This window comes from Coenobita brevimanus, chromosome 65, assembly GCF_032717465.1.
Source record: "Coenobita brevimanus isolate Jiangsu-jjx chromosome 65, ASM3271746v2, whole genome shotgun sequence".
NCBI classification, from domain to species: Eukaryota; Metazoa; Arthropoda; class Malacostraca; order Decapoda; family Coenobitidae; genus Coenobita; species Coenobita brevimanus.
The window spans coordinates 6,645,825-6,672,644 of NC_137018.1; the positions used below are offsets into that span (position 1 = coordinate 6,645,825).

A 26,820-nucleotide genomic window follows, 5' to 3' on the forward strand; every position below is an offset into this window, starting at 1 on the left:
AGGGTCGGGTAAGAGATTAAAAAAAAAATAATATTATGGCTTTACAAGGACTCTATCGAAAGTATGTTAGTGTCTCGAAAGGTCTGTCAGAAAGTATGTGCTTTTGCTGTCAGTTGTGTAGTTTGTCAGTTGAAGAGGGGGAAAGAAGGGGGGGGGGGTCCAGGAAAGAAAAGAAAGAAAAACAGAAAAGATCAAAAAGAAAAAGGTATTGGATACGCCCCAAATGCAACTCAGTCCCTCTTCTCGTGTCCTACTTTCCGCTCTCAGATTCCGTTCTGGTGGACTTGCTATCGTCGTCCTTGGGCTCGTGCACGCAGAACCAGGGCCACACCTCCTGCAGCGCCAGCCGGAATTTGGGGTGGGATATGGCGAACATCATAGGGTTGTACACAGAGGCCGTCTTGGCGATGAGGCCGGGCAGGGCGGAGACCAGCGGAGTTACCGAATCCTGGTCACCAAACAAGCCCTGTAGAAAGAAGAAGAGGAGGATGTAGAAAAAGAAGAGGATGAAGAAGAGGAAGAGAATGAAGAAGAAATAGGAGAGGAAGAAGAGAAGGAGGAGAAGAAGAAGAGAACTTTATTGGTCATCCCTTGCGTATATTGTTTATGATTAACATTCACCTTACCCTGGTCGCTCCCCTCAAAAAAATAAATAAATAAATAAATAAATTTATGAAGCCTCTCACGAAAAAAAATGTCACCCCAAAACCCTGTCCAGAAAAACAAAAAAAATCGATCCAACAGCGCCGTGACCAATTCAATTGGTAAAACATTTGGCCAGATATGAGAAAGCTGTTTATTCAGATGGTACAACAGTTTTGGCTTGACTTGGACCCTCTTAATGCATCTCTCTCTCTCTCTCTCTCTCTCTCTCTCTCTCCTGATCTGGCTCTTTGGTTAGCTTCCTTGGAGCCATAAAATTTCAGGCTTTCATTCCTTGATTTCGTCAGCATAAAAAAGAAAATGATTATGAAGCAAGAGATCACACCTATTCTTGGCGGTTAAGGATGCTGCCTAACACCTCTTCCTTACCGATTTATTTTTTAACTTGGCCCAGATTTTCGCCTATTTCACGTAGTTCAGTGGCGGAAGAAAACAGTGCCATGGCAGTCCATCCTTTCCATGGCACATCTTCGTGACTAGCATCGCATTCTAGTGTTATTCTATTTATTACATCTCGGCCCTCAAGTTGGAGGGAGGATAAGTTTAGGCCAAGTAAAAGTAAAAGCAGTATAGCAGTTTGTTTACCGGAATGCACAGAAGAATGAGGCTTTTCTGTACTTTTTGGAAATAAGTTTTTGAGAAGGATTATGGAATTTTCATTAATGCCTTCGCTTCAAGTGTAGCATCCGAAAGTTTGCCCCGTAATTTACTTTCCTGAGCAGGTAAATATTTGGAAGGACAAAGATAAAAAAGGAGAAGACGTTTGGAAACTGAAAAAAATAAGAAATGATCGTCCATGACTTAAAGTGTATGAGAGTGACCGTGTGAGTATTGCTGTTATAGGAAGTCGATACAACTCCCCCCCCCCCTATAAAAAAAGAAAATGTTCTTAAGTGCCCTATATAGGTATTTGCCTTCTTTTGCATCCATAAACTCATCTTTGTGTAATATTCATCATGGAGAACCATACATTGAAATTAAATTGAAGTAAAAATTGAAAACAGACATACGGCTGATACCTTCAAATGCATGGTACAAGCTTTAGTTATTCCAAAAGCCAGTCTGTAATCAGTGTACCATACAGATTTTTAAAAGCATAATTTGTCAAGAGGAAGCACATGGATTTCCGTGAACAGCACTTAAAGGATCTTACCGTCATGACCACGGCAGCGTAGGGAGTCCAGGTGAGGAGCCAGAGGAAGACGTTGGACACGGCCACCTTTGCGATGCGAACCTCGGCGCTCTGCTTGTTAGCGTCGGCGTTGGATCGCAGGTTCTCCACGTTCATCTTCTTGGCCTGTTCCCTGAGAGCCTTCTCGTGGGCACGGATGGCGCCCACGATCTGCGAGTACACGAAGATGATGATGGTGAGAGGGAAGCAGTAGCACATGATGAAGAGGAAGAGACCGAAGGACCTCGTGCCCCAGTCCCTGCTGATGTAGTCAAAGCTGCAGGAGGTAAGGATGCCCTCAGGTATGTACGAGTTCCATCCGAAGAATGGCCAGATGGATATAGCAGTGGCATAGGCCCAGCACAGGAGAATAATGAAGAAAGCTTTGGTAGAACTGATGTGGCCGCCATCAAAAGCCTTGACGATAACGCAGTAGCGATCGTAGCCAATGGCAGCCAGAGTCGTCAACGAACCGAGGCCAAATATTGCACCAGTGAAGGCGTGAATCTGACAGGAAAGAGCTCCCAAAGCCCAGTAGCCTCCATTGAAGCAGTTCCACACGTACATGGGGAACTGTGACCCCATCATCATGAAGTCACTGAAGGCCAGGTTAACAACGAACATGTTTGCTGGTGATCTGAGAGATTTCTTGCAAGAGAAGAGATAAATAACCATTCCATTGCCGAAGAAGGAGAGGATGCCCAAAATGATGAAGATGACGCCCAGCAGGTAATGCCACATGGGATTCACGGGGGGAAACTTGCTCCAGTGGGGGTGAATGAGAGGCTTAACATCGTCAGGAACCATGTCCATGAGAGTGTAGCCTTCAGGATAGCCAAAGTTGACGCCTCCACTTCCCTTGTATGCAAGGGGGTGTGACACATTGATCGGTCCTATGTCCATGATGCTTGAAGTAAGTCAAAAGAGACTAGGAATTAGTTGCGTTTACTTCAAGTTACGAATCTGGAGGGCCGGTTTCAGGTGATCCGCAGGAGGTGCAGTCGGAAGTGTCACCACCAGTGGTCGAAGGCAAGTGCGAAAGGAAGACGGCCCGTGTGCGTATATATACTGTGTGTTAAAGCCAATTAGGTCGCATTTCTTTGCCATGCACTTAGCTCTGCGTGTAAAACCACAGCAGGCAGGCTTCTCTGCTTATAAGGCTGCACTGAGAGACCGCTTCAGCCACGCCTCTTGTGTAAGCTTTGTACATTTATTTGTTTTCCCACTTGTGTAAGTTTGTGTAAAGTGTTAGTTGTGTAAGCTGTTTGGCTCTTGAATGCTACACTTAACCCAGTTCTCGAGGACATTCGGTACTCATTCGCCTTATTTTCACATGGGAAAAATCTCATAATTATTTTGTGTGGTTCATGCATTGTAATGAAACTTTAATCTTGGCAAAGGTGTATGTTACGAATTGTGTAAACGAGGTTTTCTTTAAAATGTAAACTAATTTCATTAGGTAAATGTATTTGTATTTAATGAAAGTCATTTAAGAAGCCGAGTTAAAACCCAGATCACAATGCTATAAGGCATTTATCTTCACGTTAATTTGTGTGCTGTCCGTTTGTCATCCCAGCTAACGAAATGAGAAAAATGATATATATGTCTGGAGCTTCCCCTCCCATATAAACCCTGCAGGGAGATTTGGAATGTGTCTGTCAGTCACTCTGTCTCCCTGTCTGCATATTCCTTTTACCCGCCTGGACAAATCCGAAGGGAGTTTTTACAAAGAGGTTCGAAAAGCTTGATGATAGCCAAAAATTAGCCTTCATTCCCTCCCCCCTCGAATTTCCCCTGTCGTACCCAGTAGCTCAGAGGCAACCAAAGGAAATTTGTATCAGAAATTATGCAAAAAAAAATATGTAGGGATGTTTACAGCGATACAAGACCGACTCTGAGAACATTTAAATAGAAAAGATTAAATTGGCCATTTGGAGAGGATGGAGAGCGAGAGACTGACGAGGAGAGTGTATGTGAGTGCGATGGATGGGGGAAGAGGGAGGGGGAGGCCAAGGATGAGATGGAGGGATGGAGTGGAGAGGTATATGAGGGAGAGGGATGTGAACTGGGAGCAGGGCAATGAAATGGCGGGGGACAGGGCGACATGGAGGTGATTTGTTTTTGGCCTCTGTGAATATTTAAGAGTTGGAGTTGTTTTGTTTTAGCACCTCATTACCTTCTCTTAATATTTTGAACATTCTCTCTTCTCGCACACACACACACACACACACACACACACACACACACACACACACACACACACACACACACACACACACACACTTGGATTCCCTCACTCTTCCTGACACTCCAGTGTGCACCCACACTCGTTCACAGTGACTCACGCTCACACTGAAATCACTCCCACAGTCGCACCCTGGCATACTCCCATTTCCATTCTCCTTCACTCACTCTCACCTTCCCACTCTGTCTCTTGCTCACTCTAACACTCATTCTTATATGCTTGCTAACTCGCTGTCAAACTCTCATCTCTGTTTCACACAATTGCCATTTCGTTCACACACACACACACACACACACACACACACACACACACACACACACTCTCTCTCTCTCTCTCTCTCTGTCTCTCTCTCTCTCTCATTCATTCCCTCAAAATTGGTTTCTTTGTCAAAATTGGCAGTCGTTCCTTATAATTTGGTCCCCCTCCCCGAGACCCCTTCTTTCTCACAGGCCCTCCCTTCAAATTGGTAATCCTTCCTTCAAAATTGGTAATCCTCCCTTCAAAATTGGTAATCCTTCAAAATTGGTAATCCTCCCTTCAAGATTGGTAATCTCTTCAAAATTGGTAATCCTTCCTTCAAAATTGGTAATCCCTTCAAAATTGATCATCCTTCCTTCAAAACTGCCAATCCCTCCTTCAAAATTGGTAATCCTCCCTTCAAAATTGGTAATCCGTCCTTCAAAATTGGTAATCCGTCGTTCAAAATTGGTAATCCTCCCTTCAAAGTTAGTTATCCTCCCTTCAAATTTGGTAATTCTCCTTTCAAAATTGGTAATCTTCCCTTCAAAATGGGTAATCCTTCCTTCAAAATGGGTAATCCTCCCTTCAAAATGGGTAATCCTTCCCTCAAAAATGGTAATCCCTTCAAAATTGGTAATCCGCCCTTCAAAATTGGTAATCTCCTTCAAAATTTTCAATCCTCCATTCAAAATTGATAATCCCTTAAAAATTGATAATCCTTCCTTCAAAATTGGTAATCCTTCCTTTAAAATTGGTAATCTTCAAAATTTTCAATCCTTCCTTCAAAATTGGTAATCCTCCCGTCAAAATTGCTAATCCTACCTTCAAAATTTGGTAATCCGTCCTTCAAAACTGATAAATCTTCCATCAAAATAGGTAATCCTTCCCTCAGAATTGGCACTTCTTCCTTCAAAATTGGCAATCCTTTCTTCAAAATTGGTAATCCTCCCTTCAGAATTGATAATCCTTCCTTCAAAATTCGTAATCCGTCCTTCAAAATTGGCAATCCTCCCTTCAAAATTGGTAATCCTTTAAAATTGGTTATCCTTTCTTCAAAATTGGTAATCCTCCCTTCAGAATTGGTTATCCTTCCTTCAAAATTGGTAATCCATCCTTCAAAATTGGCAATCCTTCCTTCAAAATTGGTAATCTGTCCTTCAAAATTGGTAATCCGTCCTTCAATATTGGTGATCCCTTCAAAATTAGTAATCCTCCCTTCAAAATTAGTTATCCTCCCTTCAAAATTGGTAATCCGTCCTTCAAAATTGGTAATCCTCCCTTCAAAATTGGTAGTCTCTTCAAAATTGATAATCCTTTCCTCGGAATTGGTAATCCTTCCTTCAAAATTGGTAATCCTTCCTTCAGAATTGGTAATCCTCCCTTCAAAATTGGTAATCCTTCCTTCAAAATTGGTAATCCTTCCTTCAGAATTGGTAATCCTCCCTTCAAAATTGGTAATCCTCCCTTCAAAAGTTTGTCTTCACTTTCAGCATGGATGTCCTTGCCTTCAAAATTGCCTTCCCTTCCTTTAAAATTGATGTCCCTGCCTTCGAAATTGATGTCTCTCCCTTTATAATTGATGTCCCTGCCTTCAAAATTGATATCTCTCCTTTTAAAATTGATGTCTCTGCCTCTACCTTCAAAATTGATGTCTTTCCCTTTAAATGTCCCTGCCTTTAAAATTGCCTTCCCTCTCTTTAAAATTGATGTCCCTGCCTTCAAAATTGATGTCCCAGCCTTCAAAACTGATGTCTCACTTTAAAATTGATGTCTTTCCCCTTAAAATTGATATCTCCCTTTAAAACTGACGTCTCTCCAATTGATGTCTCTCCCTTTATAATTGATGTTCCTGCCTTCCAAATTGATATCGCTGTCTTCAAAATTGATGTCTCTGCCTTCAAAATTGCCAATCCTACCTTTAAAATTGATGTCCCTGCCTTTAGATTTGATGCCTCCGTCTTCAAAATTGGTCCTCTTCCCTTCAAAATAGGTCCTTTTTGTTTCAAAGTCCGTCCCATTTTCCTTCAAAATCGGTCTTCTTCCCTTCAGAATTGGTCTTCTTTCCTTCAAAATCGATCTTCCCTTCAATATTGGTCTTTCCTTTAGAATTGGTCTGCTTCCCTTCAGAATTGGTCTTCTTCCCTTCAGAATTGGTCTTCTTCCCTTCAGAATTGGTCTTCTTCCCTTCAAAATTGGTCTTTCCTTCAAAATTGGTCTTCTTCCCTTCAGAATTGGTCTTTCCTTCAAAATTGGTCTTCCCTTCAAAATTGGTCTTCCCTTTAAAATTGGTCTTCTTCCCTTCAAAATCGGTCTTCCCTTCGAAATTGGTCTTCTTCCCTTCAAAACTGGTCTTTCCTTCAGAATTGGTCTGCTTACCTTCAGAATTGGTCTTCTTCCCTTCAGAATTGGCAATCTTCCCTCCTCGGGCCCCCCCCCACCCCTGGACCCCCAGAAGGCCCGTCCAGCTCCCGAAGGTAATCCAATTTAACCTAAGCGAACCGTTCACAGCGTCCATTCAGGAGCCACTCTTCTGCGCCGCACCCAGTGAATCCTGTTATGGATAGCTATTCACCCCGGCCTCTTCCCTGAATGCGTCTGGAAGTATGGCTCGAGCGTGTGTGAAGTTGCAGGGTATACTCCTCCTGCCAGTGTCACTTGTGGGGTACGATTAAGGAAGACAGGATACATTTACCTAGTCTCTTGGCTCTCGGTGATTTTCATCGTAAAGGAGCTCGCTAGAATGTACCTTTTAAGTTTAGCCTGAGTGTGTGAAGTTGCAGGGTTTACTCCTCCTATCAGTGTCACTTGTGGAGGTACGATTAAGGACGACAGGATACATTTTGCTTATCTGTTGGTTCTCGGTGATTTTCGTGGTAAAGGAGCTCGCTAGAATGTACCTTTTAAGTTTGGCCTGAGCGTGTGTGAAGTTGCAGGGTATACTCCTCCTACCAGTGTCACTTGTCGGGGTACGATTATAGAATACAGCATGCATTTAACTACTCTTTTGGGTCCATGGGGTTGTTGGTAATAGAGGAACTCCCATCAATGTAGCTATGACTGTAAGATGTAAGCGTGTGTGAAGTTGCTGGGTATGCTCTTCGTACTGGTGTCGTTTAGGGTTGTGATTGCGAACCGGGCATTAGCTATTGGCCTTAGTTGACGAGTTTCTGGTTTCTAGTGTGTGTGTGTGTGTGTGTGTGTTTTAGAGGATATCCTTGAACGTCTTAAGTTACTTACACTTACAAGAAACTACTCCTTAATGAGGCTGTTTAAGTACGATAATGTTTTTAAAAGTTTATTCTTGTTATCACGTATCACTAGGCGACTTTAGACATGGAGAGAAGTATGTTAGGGAAGTTTGTAGCAAATCTTCATTAACCCCTTTATTAAGCTGACTTCTTTCCATTCTGTAATTGCTTCCGTTGATATGCGTACAATTGAGCAAACTGGCAGGCACCGTGGAAGGAGAGGAGCATATGCAGTGAAGTTTACATTATTCATTGCAGTTAAGAGCAAGTATGATGGAGCAGGAGAGATGGCAGCCAGGTGGTGGGGGACAGGTGATATGGAGGCGATTAGTTTGTGGCCACCCCTTACGGGATGAAGGCGTCTGCTTAGATAGATAGATAGATAGATAGATAGAGAGAGAGAGAGAGAGAGAGAGAGAGAGAGAGAGAGAGGGAGATGTAATATAAAAAAAATGCATGTAGACACCGGTAAATACATAGCGTAGGAAAGAAGTATACAGAGGATTATACAAGTATACTCGTAGACTAAAGAGTAGGTAAACGGTAAATACGCGTGTGTTCAAGCATTTAGCCAACGATATGAACAAAGATAAGAGCGTAACACAGAATGAACAGAAGGAAATGATTCAACGAGGAAGGAAGGTGGTGGAGGATGCTAACCAATTGAACTACCTTATCTCGGGCAATTATAGAGCAATTCCACCCTTAACCACTTCACCCTTTGCACGTATCTAAGTAGTTAAGGGGTTAATGAAGGCTATACCCTAAGCATCTGTTTCTAAGTATTTATCTCGCCGTATATTTATAGGATGCTCCATATATAGCGCGCTTCGTCCTCTCCGCTGGGCAGTTTCTCTCAGTCAAGCGTTGTCACTACGTACCCTGCTCTGGTGCATTTCAAAACACGTGAATAGTCCACTCTTCTCCCACACCTGCAGATTGAGCCGTCCCCGCAACACAAAACCTCCAGGTGAATTTTTCTAATCGTCTGAAATTGGTGTGGATAAAGCAAAGAATAATCGGATGGAATGGGTTAAGGCTGATTATACTCAAGGCTTGTATGTTCGTTTTCCCATTATATAATCCTATGTAAACTTTCCTTCCTGCCCTTCAGGTTATGGTACGGCTCTTTCAGCAGATATTTACTCTCACTTCCGCAATTCATCTGTATGATTTTGCACATCAGTTCCCGTTCTGCCTAGCTCTCCTGAACTGGCTACTTGACTGGTTGCAAATAAGTTGAGAACAAAATAATGAATCCCGTGTTACATTATCGGCTTCAGGCTTGAAGTTACATTTTCATATACCTGTACAAAATTCAAGGTTAATTATCCTCTTGACGGTGTTCCAGACCACACGACTTTACACTCCCGATTTTCTCCTGTCCTGTCATCATTCTCTGTCACCCCATCCCTCCCCACTCCCATTTCAAAGCTTTTCCATTTTCCATTCAGCCTCACGTCAAAATATGTGATTCCCGGTGACACATGTATTATGACTTCCGGATGATTTATGTCCAGGGGGAAACGCTGTGATATTAAATAAAAGCTTCTGTTATGCTTTAAGCCTATCCCTACTCCCTGGCAATATCTCTTACTGACAGCTGTACATATCCATGGATATATATATATATATATATATATATATATATATATATATATATATATATATATATATATATATATATATATTCTTGTTCACCCTGATGTCAATATCATCTCATATGAGTTGCCTAGGATGAATGTGGGGAGAGTTGAGCTAAACGATGATAAGGAGGTCCTATTCATAAAAATTTAAAGTTCTACAACGATGGGAAGAGTTCCACTTCCCATCCCTTGCATCTTTTCCCAGCCATCTTTGACACGCATAATATAAAGTATGTTTTACTATGTTCGCCAAAATAACTACTGGTAGTGGTTGTGTTACCCAAGTAGAATATATCAGAGAAAATATTAGTATGACTAACACTGTCCTTAAACCATTCATCTAGATGCCCACCAACTCTTAATTTAAATACACCTTCCACTACCATCATAGGAGTCCTTAACGGCATTCAGCAGTTTATCGTCTACACCATACATACGTAGAACCTTCCATTATCCTCTGTTTACTTATCGTACGCTTTTTCCAGATCCATAAATGCCAAAAATTCCTAATCTCCGTTTCTCTTTATTGTCATCATGATTGCTCTTATTAATGTTGGGGAAATAATTATTACCTCCACCAAGGAATGTTTTTGGCCGCATTGGTTTGTTTGTTTGTCTGTCTGTTTGCAGGATTACCCAAAAAGTTATGAACGGATTTTGATGGAATTTTGTGGAAGGGTGGGCCATGGGCCAAGGAAGAAATTATTAAATTTGGGGGCTTATCCGGATCCGGAGTATCCCGCACAATATCTCCAGAAGTTCCCAGTGAATTTCAATGAAATTTTGTGGAACGGTGGGCCGTACACCAATAAAGAATTGATTAAATTTGGAGGCGGATCCGGATCCTATATCCACGGATTCTGATCCGGATCCATGTTAATGGCAATGGCATTGGCGGTGGTATGCACTCTATGAGTGCTTTCTAGTTGACGTTATAATTATAGCCCACTTATATTGACACAATTTTTTGTCAAATTAAGACTATGAGCATTACTAGTCCATTGATTTCGGGCACAACTTCCAGTACATGTAAGAGAGAGAGAGAGAGAGAGAGAGAGAGAGAGAGAGAGGGAGGGAGGGAGGGAGAGAATTTTAATGACAATCAAGGACAAAGTGCCCGTGTACTGTATTTTCCACATAGACTTTTAATATTACACCGAGACTGCAACACAGTCATTTATCATTTTCTTTCTTTTTCTTTTCCTTTCCTTTTTTTTTTTTTTTTTTTTTTTTTTTTTAATGTGTTCGGGTGATAAACTAACCTGTAGTTTTATCGCCGCTGTCACAGTCAGGAAGTGACGGTATTGCTTAGCGAGAACATTACCCGTCTTATATTTATTTAGTTTTGTCATTTCGTCAGTGTGAAATTATAGTATGATTGAATTTTATTGGATTGACGCTGCTCTGAATTATATATAAGTACAGTATAAAAAGGAAATAAAAAATGTAGGTTTTGTCTTTTTATTTTTGTAAAGAAGAAGGAACCAAAGGCTAGAAACGCGCAAGATTTTTCCCTCAAAGAAAAAAAAAACAAGATAACAGAGAGCCAAGTAGTGAAAAAAAAAAAAAAAAAAGAATAAAAAGAGGTGGGTCTTGTCTTTTTATTTTTGTAAGGAAGAAGGAACCAAAGACTAGAAGTCTACAAGGTTGTCCCCTCCAAGATAGGGTAAAATAAGATAACATGATAACAGAGAGCCAGGGGGTGTTCAGTTAGTGCCATAAATACTGTGGTGTCCTGTACTTTTCTTACCGTCACTAAGAAATATAAATTGGCCTTAAGACAGACCTCTCCCTTTCAGTACCCCTATTATTATTATTATTATTATTATTATTATTATTATTATTATTCATGTGTCTTGGCCCGTTTTCTCAGCGCAGAGTTCAGAATGCATACAATGGTTAACACTCTCCCGGATTAACATAGTGTCTCTAGTTGATGCAGTGTCCAAATGAAATGATTTTGTTTCTCACCAGACTTCAATCTACAGCGGTTTATGTCCAGCTGTTACAGATTTTTTTTAATGAATGGAAGGCTCCTTTAATTTGCTGTATGGATTATTATTTTTTTGTTTTTTGTTTTTCCTTCCTCTGATCATATTCTATAAAATAAAAAGAAAATTAGGTTTTAAAAAGATTTCAGATTAAAAAGTGTTGAAGTTAAATTGATAAATGAAGTAAAGGCAACTTCCACGAATACACTTTCAGGCTAAATTAGTTATCAAATTATTGCCTGCAAATCCTAGTTCTAATGCAGCGTTTAGAGCAAGCTTAGTGTTTATTGCGTTGTTCAGAATAAATGCATTATCCAGATCCGGCACGATTTCTAGGTTTCACGCACTCTGGAAATGAGTATTATTATTATTATTATTATTATTATTATTATTATTATTATTATTATTTTTGTCGTTGTTGTTGTTGAAGGTAGTAGTAGTAGTAGTAGTAGCATTGTTGTTATTGTTATTGTTATTATTATTATTATTATTATTATTATTGTTATTATTATTATTATTACTATTGTTTTTTCTTCTTCTTTTCTTCTTCTTCTTCTTTTTCTTCTTCTTTTTCTTCTTCTTCTCTTCTTCTTCTTCTTTTCTTCTTCTTCTTCTTCTTTTTCTTCTTCTCTTCTTCTTCTTCTTCTCTTCTTCTTCTTCTCTTCTTCTTCTTCTTCTCTTCTTCTTCTTCTTCTCTTCTTCTTCTTCTTCTCTTCTTCTTCTTCTTCTTCTTCTTCTCTTCTTCTTCTTCTTTTCTTCTTCTTCTTCTTTTTCTTCTTCTTCTTTTCTTCTTCTTCTTTTCTTCTTCTTCTTCTTCTTTTCTTCTTCTTCTTCTTCTTTTCTTCTTCTTCTTCTTCTTCTTCTTCTTCTTTTTCTTCTTCTTCTCTTCTTCTTCTTCTGTCATCATCATCATTATTATTATTATTATTATAATTATTATTATTATTATTATTATTATTATTATTATTATTTTTGTTACTCTTATTATTATTATTATATCAATAGTAGTAGTGCCGTAGTAGTAGTAATAGTAGTAGTAGTGGTGGTGGTGGTGGTGGTAGTAGTAGTAGTAGTAGTAGTAGTAGTAGTAGCATTTGGCAGTCATCAGATCATTTCAATCAGCACAGAAAGGACCTCAGTGAGTGAAGGTGTTACTGAAGGCTGTATCTACCCCGTTGAATTCGAAACTTCTCCCATAGCTAAGAAAAAAAAATCAGGAGATAGCAAGACTATAGAAAGGGCATCGGGGTGAAGAGGTTAAGGAAAATATAGTGAAAAAAAATGCAAAAAAAAAAAAAGTAATTGGATTGTAGTGGTAGATGCAAAATACATTTAATAACAAAAATACATTGAATAACCAAAAATAAAAAAAGTAATTGGATTGTAATGGTAAATGCAAAATACAATGAATAACAAAAAATGCAAAAAAAAGTAATCGGACTGAGATGGTAAATGAAAAAATCCAAAAAGTATCGAATTGGGGTGGTTATAGCAAAATTCGGAAAAAAAATACAAAAAAAAAAGGTAATCGGGTTGAAGAAGTTAAAGCAAATTACAGTGATTGAAAAAGAGGCAAAAAACAAAAATAATAATAATCGATTGGAAATGGCAAATGCAAGATAAAAAATGAAAAAGATATTCCAAGTAAATGACAAAATCCAATTCTTCAAAAAAATGCAAAAAAAAAAATAAAAAATCAGTTTGAAGTAGAGCAAAAAATTAATTAAAAAATGCAAAAAATTAATGGGATTAGCGTGGCAAATACAAGATAAAAAACACGCAAACCAAAGTAATCCAGTTGAAGAAGTTAAAGCAAAATCCAGCGTAAAATCCCAGGGGTAATGGTGTGTGCAGGAACTTGTTGACGGATTTGCCTCTCAGGAACCTTTCTTTCCCGGCCCCAACTTTCAATTTGTCGTAAAAACCTCGTTAATTTTATGCCTTTCCCAACACCCATTACTCGAGCAAATACTTCATCAAGCCCTAATTTATCCTGGCGGGGGATAAGCTGCGTTTCATCAGAGCCGGGTTAGCTTTGGAGCCAAGTTTTAATTACATTGTTCTAATGAGGGGCTTTCTACACACGAGGAGCTACGTTAGAGGAACTACAAGGTTGTGGGAAGGAGGGGAGAGCTGGGAGTGGGGTGTGGGGAGCTGCAGCAGAGAAATTACAAGGTTCTGGGGAGGATTGGAGAGCTGGGAGTGGGGCGTGGGGAGCTGCAACAGAGAAATTACAAGGTTTTGGGGAGGAGATGAGAGCTGGGAGTGGGATTTGGGGAGCTGCAAGAAAGAAATTACAAGGTTGTGGGAAGGAGTGGAGAGCTGGGAGTGGGAGAATGGGGTGTACAGAGTGGAGAGCTGGGTGTGCAGAGTTGGGAGTGGGAAGTGGAGAATGAGGAGTGGGAAGAGGGAGGAGGGTGGGATTAACTCTGTCTGCATGGAGGGTCAGTCATCGTTAGGTAAGAGTAACTAGATCAAAAGCTCAGCCCAGAGAATGAGGATTTATCTCTGTTGTCAGTGTAGGATGACCTGGATTTATCTCCTGTCAGTGTATGATGACCTGGATTTATCTCTGTAATCAGTGTAGGGTGACCTAGATTTATATCTGTTGTCAGTGAAGGATGGCCTGGATTTATCTCTGTAATCAGTGTAGGATGACATGGATTTATCTCTGTAATCAGTGTAGAATGACCTGGATTTATCTTTGTAATCAGGGTAGGGTGAGCTGGATTTATCTCTGTTGTCAGTGAAGGATAACCAGTCTTGTCATATTGTTCATTTATTTATTTATTTGTATATTTATTTACAAACCAGGGATACAGAGCAGATTGGTGTTTCCAGACGTTACATATTTCACTCAGTTGCTTTGTATCAGTGCGCAACGGTGCTGGGATTGTAAAGTTAATGTCGGCACAAGAAACGCTTATGTCTTACTAAGAAGAACGAATACTCAGAATCACCAGCATAGTTTAGAGGAGAGATGTGGTGTTCTCATTGCACACTACTTAAGGTGCAACGAAAAGAACCCCTCCTAAGATACAGAAAGAGATATTCAGATTAGTACACCTTTCTCCTTTGATTCGTGTTCAGAGAGGAAATTGAATACTGTAGAGGACGCCACGGAAGAGCAGTGTTAAGTGCATTTTTCCTTCCCTCTCTCTCAATCAGGCGATACATAGACGATGGGGAGCTATTTTCGGTTAGGATATTGACCTACCAGTGTCGGTAAAAATCAGTAGGGGGAGAAACACATCGACGGAAACACGTTGTGAGTTATGGGCGTACGTTATCACAAACACACACACACACACACACACACACACACACACACACACACACACACACACACACACACACACACACACACACACACACACACACACACACACACACACACACACACACACACACACACACACACACACACACACACACACACACACACACACACACACACAAAGGTAGTGATTGTTCAGAGTTAGTGAACCAGAAAGGACATAATCGTACTGAAGGGGTTAATAGACAGTGTATCTATCGCGTCAAGGGGGGAAAGGGGGTATCTCTTAAGTAAATCGTCTGACATTGCTAATAATAAAGATAAAGCATTTCATCTTACTGAGAATATTCAACTTTTTCACTATGATGTTGTCCTTTTGTTTACCCTGTTTTTTTTTTTTACTCTTTCTTGCCCTAAAATTGCCATCTCTCCGTCTTGAACGCTGAGTTGAGGCCATATATTAAAGCTGGAATATGATGCTAGTCACGAAGAAGTGGTAGGGAAAGGATGCAGAGCCACAGTATTGTCTTTTCCTGCCACTGAGCCACGTGAAATATTATGTATTAGGAAAGGAATCTTGGCCAAGTTAAGGGAAAGGATTATAGTTGTTGTTTTTTTTTTCCTGCAACAGGTCCGTATTCTCGTCGGTTTAAGGAAGTTCCCTAACACATTTCCCCTAGCGATTTATTTTTGGATATGGCTAATTAATATCAATTGTATGTTATCTATGCTGAGTATGGTGATATTTGAATGATTTAAATACACAGAGGAAGATAGTAAAGAGTAATAAGCAAAATAAATCGCTTGGGAAGAGGTGCTAGGGAGCCTTCTTAACAGTCTTCACCGACCTCTTTATTAATAGGTTTCTCCCAGTAAAGGAGTTATATCGTCCTCGGGGTGAAGGGAAGCGCTTTTTTTTTCACATTAGACAGAGTGAGTACAAAAAAAAAAAAATGTTTTTTGATGTATAGGCGGAGCGTATTTTCTTTTTTTTTCTTTTTTTTTTCTTAATCTCGCCTAACGTCTTATCTCGCCATTGACTCCTTTACTACGGTGACTGTGTATTTTATTATTATTATTATTATTATTATTATTATTATTATTACAATATTGTTATCATCATTATTATTATTTTTATTATTATTATTATTATTATTATTATTATTATTACAATATTGTTATCATCATTATTATTATTTTTATTATTATTATTATTATCATCAGTCATCATCATTATTCTCATCATCATCATCATTATCATCATCATCATCATCATCATCATCATCATCAGGAAGCAAGAGGGAGGCGTGTGGTTTTATCTCGGCCTACTTTTTCCTCTGATTCATGTCCCCAAGTTAGATCCGAGGGATGTAGTGACTTTAGTGTGTCTCCCCACCTCACGCTTAAGTGTGATATTGTGTTAGGGTGATGAAACAAAAGCAGAATCCCAGGAGAGAGGGAGAGAGAGAGAGAGAGAGAGAGAGAGAGAGAGGTGAAACTGGGGCGAGCTGTGTAATAAACCACTCTGTCCCACTTATTCCAATATTTTGCTCGGCGTGGGAAGTTCGTTAGGGGTCACTGCCAGCGAGATAGGCCACCCAACCACTAGCTGTACTTCACATAGCCATCCCTTCCCCCCCGACAATCCAGTTACGCTACACGGCATTGCGAAGCGAGGGAAGTGGGGAGGTGGAGGGGGTGGTTTGATAGGAAATAAAGGAAAAAAAATCGTGGAGTTCCCCAGGAATTGACGGCAGTATGGGTCAGATTTGCCTCTCGATTTTTATGTCAGGGGAATAAATATTGGTGTTGAGGCTTTTGTGTGAGGACAAGAGGCTGCACGGGGACATGACAGGCTTTTGTCAGCCGGTGTGAGGGTCGGCTGTCGCAGGTAATCCCCAGCCCCCTGCCCCCTGCTCCCCATCCCCCCTGCCCTCTGCTTCCCATCCCCCCTGCCCCCTCGTCCCCCCTGCACCCCTCTCCCCTGCTCCAGTTTTTACACCATATTGTTTATTCCGACAAACACCGGGTTTTCATGCAGTCACAAGCCTACTACAGGGGATCGTGTGCGTGTATGCGAGGGTTGGTTGTGTGTGTGTGTGTGTGTGTGTGTGTGTGTGTGTGTGTGTAACGTGAGTATGAGTCTGAGTGGGAGTATACCCAGTGTGTGTGTGTGTGTGTGTGTGTGTGTGTGTGTGTGTGTGTGTGTGTGTGTGTGTGTGTGTGTGTGTTTGTGTGTAAATATAATGGATGATAATGAAGATTCCATCATATATGTTAGTCAAATTCGATATATTCCATCCCACATTATTCATTATTATCTTCATTCACTGACTTCGACGCACTCATCTATTTATACACTCTGAGTCGATTTTGTACCACTGAGAATGGGTCTAGTCGTTCCCAAAATTCAGGAAAAACAAAAACATATAAAAACACCTGAATCTCTCGTCTCTAAATCCAGATAGTCCTCTTTCACTCGATCGAGCCCCTACACTGAGACTGATCCCCTCTGCACTCAACGACGGCTCCCATTTTGATAGCCAGCAGAGGTAGAGAGAAGTGGGGCATCGCTTCGCCTCTCTCATTCAGTGGGTTAGTTAGGGATGAGAGGCGAGGCTGGTAAATGGGTGGTCAATGGACGATGGTGGTTCTACTCTCCCTCTTACCTTTCTCCGCTGCTAAAGGCCTTGGGTATTCACTGGAGCGTGGGGTATATTTGATTTATGGCTCTTGAGGGCTAGTCTGTCTGTTGCTGATGGTATTTCTGACAGAGTGTAGAAAACCAGGCTGATAATTTGGATGCAGCTGGAACGATACCTATTTACATGTATTTATATAGGGATGATGCCAGGTTGCAGTCACCCTTTGTGTATCTGTTTGAGTATTGCTCCCTGATAATTCTTTGCGTGTTTTTCAGGTACGTTTGATAATTTGCCTCATTAATACAAAGGGATATTAAGGTGTAGTAAGCACAACAAATCGCCGAGGAAGATACAGTACGAATTCTGAAACAAAAAGCATACTTCCATTGTGGCAGGTCCCGTTAGTTGGTGTAGGGCTACTTCCTGTGACTCTACACTGAATGACAAGCCAAATACCTTCCTGCAGCCCGGAAAACCATGCATTACGCTAGGTGGTAACCATACATGGACGCCTGGTGGTCTGGGTAGTTTAGGTGCTTTTAACGGGATGTGGCCCATAAAGGAATATATTGGAGGGATGATTTGTTTTTTTGCTCCCATAACACCTCTCATGGATGAAACGACTGGTCACATCTAAACAATTGAAATAAGTAGCCTAGCCCCGGGCCCTTACGCTCTTCATGGGGGTAATAAAGGACTGTATAATGGATAGATTGATGGATAGGTTTCTGCTTTTTTTTTTTTTTTTTTTTTTTATGTGTCCGACTCTGGGCATAGGCTTCACAGCCTGCTATCAAGGCCCAGCAGTCCTCCTACATACCATACACCTCTACATGTCACCACTTCGGCGCTAACACCCACCGTCCATATTGAATACATGCTAGGGCTGTCTCATACAGGACTGGTGTATTGGTATTAGCGGGGGTATTTTGCTTCAGATTTGCAGTTTCTGTTAAAGATTGCCTGTGTTGACCAATTATATGATGATGATGATAATAATAATAATAATAATAATAATAATAATAATAATAGTAATAATAATAATAATGATAATAATAGTAGTAGTAGTAGTAGTAGTAGTAGTAGTAGTAGTAGTAGTAATAATAATAATAATAATAATAATAATAATATTAATAAATGAAAATCTGTGTCTTTATTTATTGGTGCTTGTTTGTACTGTTCTGTATATATTTTTGAACAACTGATTGACCAAATACTACATGCTAATTGAAGCTTAGTTTGAAGAGGTATTACAAGGGCAGAATATTTAACTTTGCTCTGTGACCCTTACCCGTATGTATGTAAGGTAAGGAAGCTCCCTAACACCCTTTTCCTTAGCGGTTTATTTTTGGGTATGGCTGGCTAATATCCTTTTGTGCTTTGTTCTCGCAGAGTGTGGCGATGTTGGAAGGATTTGTATTACACGGTAAGATGTAATCAGCTAAATAAATCGCATAGGAATAGGTGTTACGGAGCCTCCTTAACCGACGAGATCTTGAACTCTAACCTTTACCTGTTACCTTGACCTTTGACGGGTTCTCATCATCACATCTCTTGCTCCTTATTCTAACCTGAACCCTTCCATGCAGTTTAGTCAACACCAGATAAAAACTGCTTATATTGACCCTGATATGTGACTTTGACCTTTGAACTCTTGTTAAAAGAATGTCAGATCCTTAGATGAGTCTTAACCCAATCGTCATCTTTCATCCTAATCAGATCAAAACTCCCTTAGTTACATTATTTACACAGATCGAATTTGACCACACACTATGACCTTGGCCTTTGATTGACTTCGTATAATTAATTACGTTCATTATTTCCTGACCCTTAACCCTTCCACTAAATTTGGCTCAGATCAGAACTCAGACTTTTTTTTTTCACTTGGTGTTTGTTTTATTCTGTTTATATTTCTGACCTAGTTACATTGACTTTTGACTCTTCTCTGTGACTTTGATCTCTGAAATCCCAAAATCGATTGTTTTTAAACTCTTCCCCTTTTACCCAAGACTCACCAAGTTTGGCATAAATTGGATAAAACTGTTTGTTGATCTTGCTTTATGACCTTCACCTTCAGCCTACTCTTCCCAAAAACAATAGGTCAATCTCTTGAGTGATCTTAAACCCATCCATCAAATTGTATGCAAATTTAATCAAAACTCTTTCATTTAATTTGTTTTCTTACAGACACAGGTTGAAAATGAGTTTGCCCTGTGACTCTGAGCCTTGTCTCTTATAAAAATTGTCTTGCCTTACCCTTAACATTTCCCCAAGTTTGGTCTAAATTGGATAAAAAATTAAGTCAGTTTCGCACAGACTTTGACCTAACTCTGTCACCTGGACCTTTTGTCTGCTGTTTTAGAAGCAGTATATATATATATTTTTTCATTCGGTATCCTTCAACTCTTCCACCAGGTTTGGATATATCGGATGAAAATCGTTCTTGTAATTGTGTTAACACACACACACACACACACACACACACAAACTTTGCGTGCATGGGTGTAAAAACAGACAAGCAAAAGGTAGTGTGACGCCCACGGCCTGAAGTGCCTAAGCGTGAGCCATCCTAGGTAACTCGATCCTGGGCCAACTTTTCTGCCTCCATTTCGCTTAACTATGCCATAAAAAGGAGAATTTGTCTGCAGGTTAATGTTGTTATGGTTTATCTCGTAAAAGACGCCTTAGTTATGGAGATACCGGGGGCGGCCACTGACAGCCTTGCAGGGGTAAGTGTAAGAAAGTTTGGAGGAACACGTTAACCACCTGAAATTCCAAACTTCCTTGTTGGTCTTGGCTGGAGTGGCGTCCCTTTATGCTCCTGGGTAGACTTTAACAATTTTTGGCTTGGGAGTTTTGCGGCATCGGTGAAGTACGATGGCACTGGCGATCCTTCTTAACGATAGTGGCTTATGTTCCCCATTTTCTCCCCCACCTCACATCACTCCTCCCCCAACCCCTCATTATAACCTTACCTCCTCCGTTAGCACAGGTAATAAGATGGATTTCAAAGCTTAAATGCCTGCGTGGGGTACTTTTTTTTCTCTCTCCCTCTCCCCCACCGCTTCTCTCTCAATCTCTTGCTCCCCCTTTCTCCCTCCCCCACATCGCCCCCTCCCCCAAATCCCTCACTTTTACATTTCCTTCTCCATTAGTATAGATAATAAGATGGATTTCAAAACGTTAATGCCTACGTAGGATATTATTTTATTTACTAATATTGAAAGGAAGCGGAAGAAGACACGGATGAAATGAGGTGAGAGTCATTCCCTGCTAGTTTCGCCCATGTCTTGTTCAGGGAAACTATACTCCTTTTATTTTAACTTGGCCCAGATTTTCCTTCTTTTGCGGCCTTTCTCGTGTAGCTCAGTGGAAGGAAAAGACAAAACGATGTCCCTACATCCTTTCCGTAGCACCTCCTCGTGACTAGCCTGAAATTTCTAGGTTAGTGGTAGGATTTATGTGCGTGTTTCAAAGTGAGCAAACAGCGTCTTGAGCCCCCTCCCTCCAAGAATTATATACATGTTATTAATAGAGTCCTCATGTTAATAGCCACTAAAATCAAACGAAATAGTAGGCAAAAACGCATGAAAAAGTGACAAAAGAATGCCAAAAAAAAAAAATGGCTGTCATTCACAAAGAGACACTTATTTCCATAATCAGAATACGGTTAAACGTTGTTAAATCAAAGAACTCTACGTTAAAGGAAAGTCGGTGTAAATAGTTATATATTCGTCTAAATTTTATACGCTTCAGTGGTAGCATATAGTTACTAGTTTTTATTCAGATTAACAGGAGCTTAATTGTGCAGTCTGTGTTCTGAATAAAAAAAGAATAAAGCGGCAGTTACCTTTTTTGTTACGCTTCCATAATCAATATATTTAATCAGTGAAAATTAGAACCCCAGGTAAACCTCCCTCTCCCACGTTAAACCTCGTCCTCTAATTACCTCTCCCTCAGCCTCCCTCCCCTCCCCTCCCTTCCCATCTCCCTTCACTCCTTCATCCCCCTCTCCAATTACCCTCCCCGCCACGTCCTTTCCTCTTCTCCCCTCCCTCCCTCTCTCTTTCTCTCAGTATTTTTTCCTCTTTTCTCCCCTCCAATTACTCTCCTTTCATCTCCCCCCCCACTCTCTCTCTCTCTCTCTGCACAGTCTTTATTTTCTCTTTTCCTCACCGCATCTTTCTCAATCCCTCCCTCCCCCTTCCTCCCTTCTCCTCACCCCTTCGTTCCAACCTTCGTCCTCTTGATTCCTGTTTTCCCACCCACCCCTGCACTTTTCTCCCCTCCACAGCATCCCCCTCTCCTTTTTCCCCCTCTCTCCCCATCCTCCCTTTCCCCTTCTCTCCGGGGGCGCGGTAGCACAGTGGTAGCGCGCTGGACTCGTAATCGGGGGATTGCGAGTTCGAGCCTTGCCCGGGCTGCCGTGCCGGGAGTGGTAGCTCGCTCCTGTAACCCTAGCGGGGCTATATAGTCCAATACAGGGCTTAGCTTGGGGGAACTCCATTTCTTCCATTTTCCCCTTCTCTCCCCTCCCATCCCTCCCCCTTTCCACCTCCCTCTCCTCCCCAGCATCCCCCTCTCCACATTCCGTTGCACCTCTCTCTCTCTCTCTCTCTCTCTCTCTCTCTCTCTCTCTCTCTCTCTCTCTCACCCATTCTCTCCCCGCGTCCCTCTACTTTCCCTTTCCCTCTCTTACTGCAGCATCTTTCTCTTCACATTCCATTCCACTTCATTTTCCATCTCCTACTCTCCCCATCCTTACCTCCCTAACTCCACCCCATCCCTATTCCCCTTCCTTCCCTTTCCCCTCCCCTCCCCCCTCCCCAACACTCCCCTCCATTTCCATCCCCTTCCTCATCCTTCCCATTTCCTTCTTCCCAACATCTCCATCTTCAAATTCCATTGTACCTCCTCTTCCAGTCTTCTTTTCTCTCCTCCCTTTCCCTTTCTGACCCCTTCTCTGTTCTCCCCCTTCCCTCCCTTTCCTCCCCCTCCCTCTACCCTCTCCTCTCCAGCCCCCCCTCCCCCACCTCATATAACAAATGGCCCCCCCTGATGAGCCCCCTTGCCCCCCTCTCGCTCCTGTTGAGTGTTATTGAGGTTGTTGTGAATAATGTTTCCCCCCTTCATGTCCTCGCCTCCTTTCCTTTGCTCACACGTCGCCTCCTGTGGAGAGAGAGAGAGAGAGAGAGATTATAAGCCACTACCCCATATTAGACGTACTGCAAAAAGAAACGTTATTCTGGTTTGCTCTGTTAAGTATATTTCCTCGTAAATAAGCGTGAGTGTATTCGACTTTGTGGACAAATAGCCAAATAGTTTGATAGATAGAAATATAGATTGATTGATTGACATATAGATCGACAGATGGATGGATGGATGATGAATGCATGAATGAATGGGTAGAGACGTTGATAGAGAGATAGGCAGATAGATAGGTAGAGTGATTAATTGATAGATTGACATAGATGGATGGATGGATGAATAAATAGGTAGATAGATAGATAGATAGATATTCGGAAGGTGGGATCCAGACACCTATCATTCCCCTATGTAACTGGAAAGGTAGCGAAAGATTAACTTGGTAGTGAGAATAACTTGCATCGAAGCCTATCAATATCGTAATCTATTGCCGTAAGTTGAGGTGTGACTTCGACAGGTGTATATGTGTGTGTGTGTGTGTGTGTGTGTGTGTGTGTGTAAATTCAACTCCAGGAAGGCAAAACCGAAACGCACGGACCATACAGAAAGCGTGAATCCAAAAACATGAATCCAAAAAGGTGAGTCCAAAAGCGTGAATCCAAAAACCGAGACGCACGGGCCATACTGAAAGCGTGAATCCAAAAACGTAACTCAGAAAAGTCTTACAAAACTCTCTGCATGACAAGAGGGACGAGAACCAGGGGACGAAGCCGGACCTCACTAAATCAACATCTTTTTCCGTCTAAGGATTATGACACTCGCTACTGGAAGACGGAAAAAATAAGTACTCTATTCTAGGTGTAAAGTCTCCATCTCTCCGTCTTGAAGGCTGAGTCATAACAAGAGAGTCACTCAGGAAAAGGGTGCTAGTCACGAAGAAGTGCTATTGGAAGGGATGTTGAAGTTTAATATTGTTTTTATGCTGCCGCTGAGTTACGAGAAATAAGCTTCGAATGGACAAAAATCTTCGCATGATTAAAATGAATGAACCAGTGGCCGGTTTCAAAGGTTCACCCACGTATTCCCTGCGTAAGTCATCATCGTGCCGTATCCTTTTTATGTGTCTGTATGTGTGTGTGTGTGTTTTTTTTTCTGACGTGCCAGTTTTCTTGTAATACATATTGACTAACTTGTTTTTCGGCGACAGTTTAATTAAGTGACCATAGAGAGAGAGAGGGGAGGAGGAGAGGGTGGGCGAGGTAGAAGTAGGAAGAGATGTAGAAGAGAGAGGAGGGTGAGGAAGAGGTGGTACAAGGAGGAAGAGGAGGAGGGAGAAGAAGAACGAGGAGGAGAGGATTTTGGAGTTAGATGTGGAGACCGACTTGCAGTGAGGAAGGAGAAAAGGAAGGCGTTAGGGTGTGGGAACGGGATGTGGAGTGGAGGAGGAGGAAGAGAAGGAGAGGAGGAAAGAGTTAGGGGGTGGAGGCGGAAGATGCTATGAAGAAGGAGAGGCAGAGGGAGTTAGGGATGGAGACTGGTGTGCGATGAGGAAGGAGAGGAAGAAGGAGATACGGGGCGGAGACAGGAGGTGCTGTGAAGGAGAAGAGGGAGGAGTTAGTGGGTGGGGACGGGAGATACTGTGAGGAAGGAGGAGAAGAAGGAGAGGCAGGAATTAGGAGGTGGAGACAGGATGTGCGGTGAGGAAGGAAGAGGCAATTGCTTAAGTTTATTACACGGTGGAAGTTCCCAACTCTCCTTAAATGGAATGTCCGAGAGGCTTCCGTACATCTCCTGGGTGTTATTGATGACTCTCCTTACCACACACACACACACACACACACACACACACACACACACACACACACACACACACACACTTGGGGACATCCGGCGCTTTCACCCATTACGCTATTTTTGCCACGACTCGCCACGACATAATCACGCAGAGAACAAGAACGCCTTCGCTGGTTTTTACTTAAGACGGCAGTTAAGCTGATGGAGACGCACCACTCACACCGGAGAAGGGCTATGTATCTTGGTGTCTGTCTCCCCCTTCCCCTCACCCCTCCCCCACCTCGCCCCTTCCCCCCACCTCACCCCTCTTCCTTTTTACCCACCCCATCCCTCGATCCTTCCCTCTTCCCTTGTGGCTTCCTTTTTACCCCTCCGTCCTCATCTCTTCCCCTCAAGTGCTCTTCATTTTCTTTCTGCCTCCCCTCTTGCTGTCTTCTCTCTGCCTTGTATTTGCAGCCCCCTCCCTTTCCTTTCACTGCTCTCACTTTTCTTCCCTTTCCCATGCTTCCATTTTCTTCCCTTTCTCTCTGTTTCTACCTAATTTTTTTCTTTCCATTCCCTTTTCATCTTCCCCGGTTTCACGTCTGTCCTCTCCTGACCTGATTCTCTCACCATTTCTCCTCTCCTCCTGTCTGTTTCTCCCCTCTTTCCCTGTCCTCCACCTTTATTTCCCACTTTCCTCCCTCCTTCCATGTTTCTTCCTTCCTCTCGGCTCCTCCTCCTCTCTATCCCTTCCTTCCAGCTTCACTAGGGAACGTCCTTGAGCGACACAAATCAGCTGCAGTGTCGCGTCTGTGTGGTTCATCTGCAACAGAGAAAGGAAAAGGGCTTCTTTTTGTGAAGGCGCGGTGATGTAACAGTCAGATCAGTCCTGTCAGTCTTTGTTACTTTTTTCAGCCTTGTAAATCTCCAGTCCTTGCTACTTCCTTTACTTCTGTCAGTCTCTCTTCCTTGCTACCTTACTTCCATCAATTTTTCTTCCTCACTACTTAACTACTGTCAACCTCTCTTTCTTGCAACGTCCTTTACTTGCATCAACTTCTCTTCCTTGCTACTTCCTTTACTCCTATCAAACTCTCCTCCTTGCTACTTCCTTTGCTCCTATCAACCTCTCATCCTTGCTACTTCCTTTACTTGTATCAACTTCTCGTCCTTGTTTCTTCCTGTACTCCTAACAACCTCTCTTCCTTTTTACTTTCATTTTTCATTCATTGCCAGACGCCATGTATCCCAAATGGGGTGGCCAAGGGCTTAGAGTTAATTGTTTTACAGGGAGGGACACTAATCCTCCACCAACCCCACTTGACACGTAGGGATGCCAACAGCATCTGGTGTTCCCAGGCGGTCACCCATCCAAGTACTAACCAGACCCAACGTTGCTTAACTTCGCTGATTGGACAGGGAAGCGGTGTACTCAACGTGGTATGGCCGTTTCACTCATCATTAAAGCCCCCGGAATGCTGGCTCTATTGGATACACCAAAAACATTCACCACATTCTATAGCTAATATATATATATATATATATATATATATATATATATATATATATATATATATATATATATACAGTACAGCACCCTCGCGTCCAACACGGTAATATTGTCATGCATGGGTCCCGTGTTGGACCAAAAACGTGTTGGACAAACAATAGAGCTTATGGGGAAAAATGAATTATGTCAGCAACCCTAGGAAAAGTCACCCTAAATACCTACCATATACGTATACATATATTGGTACTATTGTAATTATAATAAATGGTACTGTGCTATGAATGATAACTAACCTTTTAGGATAGTGTTGGTGGGCTTGCTGGGAATGGAAGGTGGTATCCAAGGCCGTAGGTAGTCCTACTGGGTCCCCGGAGGATGGCTGCTGGCGTCACTAGAGGGTAATGGCTGCTGCTCCTCCTCAACCTCCCTCATAAATCCTTCGAAATCACACTCAGAATCACTATCTTCGTCCACAGCCATGGAAGGTCCTGCTTCTGCGTGTCCTAGCACTCTGTAAGCCTTCACTGCTACCAGGATCTTGTCTTGGTTTTTTATTATGGTCCTCACGTTGGCTTCATTCATGTCATAGGCCTTGGCAATGTCAACTTTCCTCTCCCCTTTCTTCTTCCTCTCGATGCTTACTAGCTTGGTGGCCTGAGGGAGGTGCCGACGTTTCTTGGGGTTCTCAGAAGGCTTCCTAGGCATCGAGAGCAGGGTAAAATGCAGTAACAAGGGCAGAAAATGCAGCAAGAAAAAAGCACCTTCCAATGCGAATTAGGTCTTCATTTTGGTAATCCCCAGTCCTTGCTAGTCTTTCAGTCCTGTCAATTTTTCGTCCTTCCTAATTCTCTCCATCGCATCAGTCCTTGCTTCGTTATTCACTCATGTCATCTTCAGTTATTTCTTTTAGTCCTCTTAGTCTCTTAATCTTGCTTTTTCTTTCAGTTTTATGGGTCTCTGGCCTTTACTGCTACTTTCAGTCAAGTCAGCCTCTAATTCCTACTGTCTGTGCAATTCTTTCAGTTTCTAGTACTTGTTATAATTCACTACCTTCAACCTCAGCCTTTACTTTTTCTGTATTTTTTGCGTGGACTTCAGTTTTTTGCAGTTTTTGGTAAATAGATTTGTATGTTTCAATGGAGATACGGTGGAACAGAATTTCTCCTTGTGAATGGAATGGTTGTATACATTATTAATCAGTGGTTCTTGCTTCTGTCATTATATAAAGAGACAGATCAGGATGTAGCTCTGTGTAGTCTGTTT

The 26,820-nt window shown here is 41.8% G+C and overlaps 1 protein-coding gene and 1 pseudogene across 1 annotated transcript; both read right to left on the reverse strand.

The window, feature by feature from the left end:
- Positions 1 to 229: 229 nt before the first annotated feature.
- Positions 230 to 2,855, reverse strand: LOC145404893 (compound eye opsin BCRH2-like). Its single transcript, XM_080276394.1, has 2 exons — positions 1,817 to 2,855; positions 230 to 466 (listed from the first exon to the last, which is right to left on the reverse strand). The coding sequence occupies exons 1-2, from the start codon at positions 2,735 to 2,737 to the stop codon at positions 251 to 253; spliced, it is 1,137 nt and encodes a 378-aa protein (XP_080132520.1). The 5' UTR covers positions 2,738 to 2,855; the 3' UTR covers positions 230 to 250.
- A 22,526-nt stretch (positions 2,856 to 25,381) lies between these two features.
- LOC145405126 (5S ribosomal RNA) lies at positions 25,382 to 25,501 on the reverse strand (annotated as a pseudogene).
- Between the last annotated feature and the right edge of the window lie 1,319 nt (positions 25,502 to 26,820).

Coding starts and splice junctions, on each gene's coding strand:
- LOC145404893 (XM_080276394.1), bottom strand. CDS start 2,737: ATGGACATAGGACCGATCAATGTGTCACACCCCCTTGCATACAAGGGA. Junction 467..1,816: donor ACGCTGCCGTGGTCATGACG/GTAAGATCCTTT, acceptor TTCTTTCTACAG/GGCTTGTTTGGTGACCAGGA.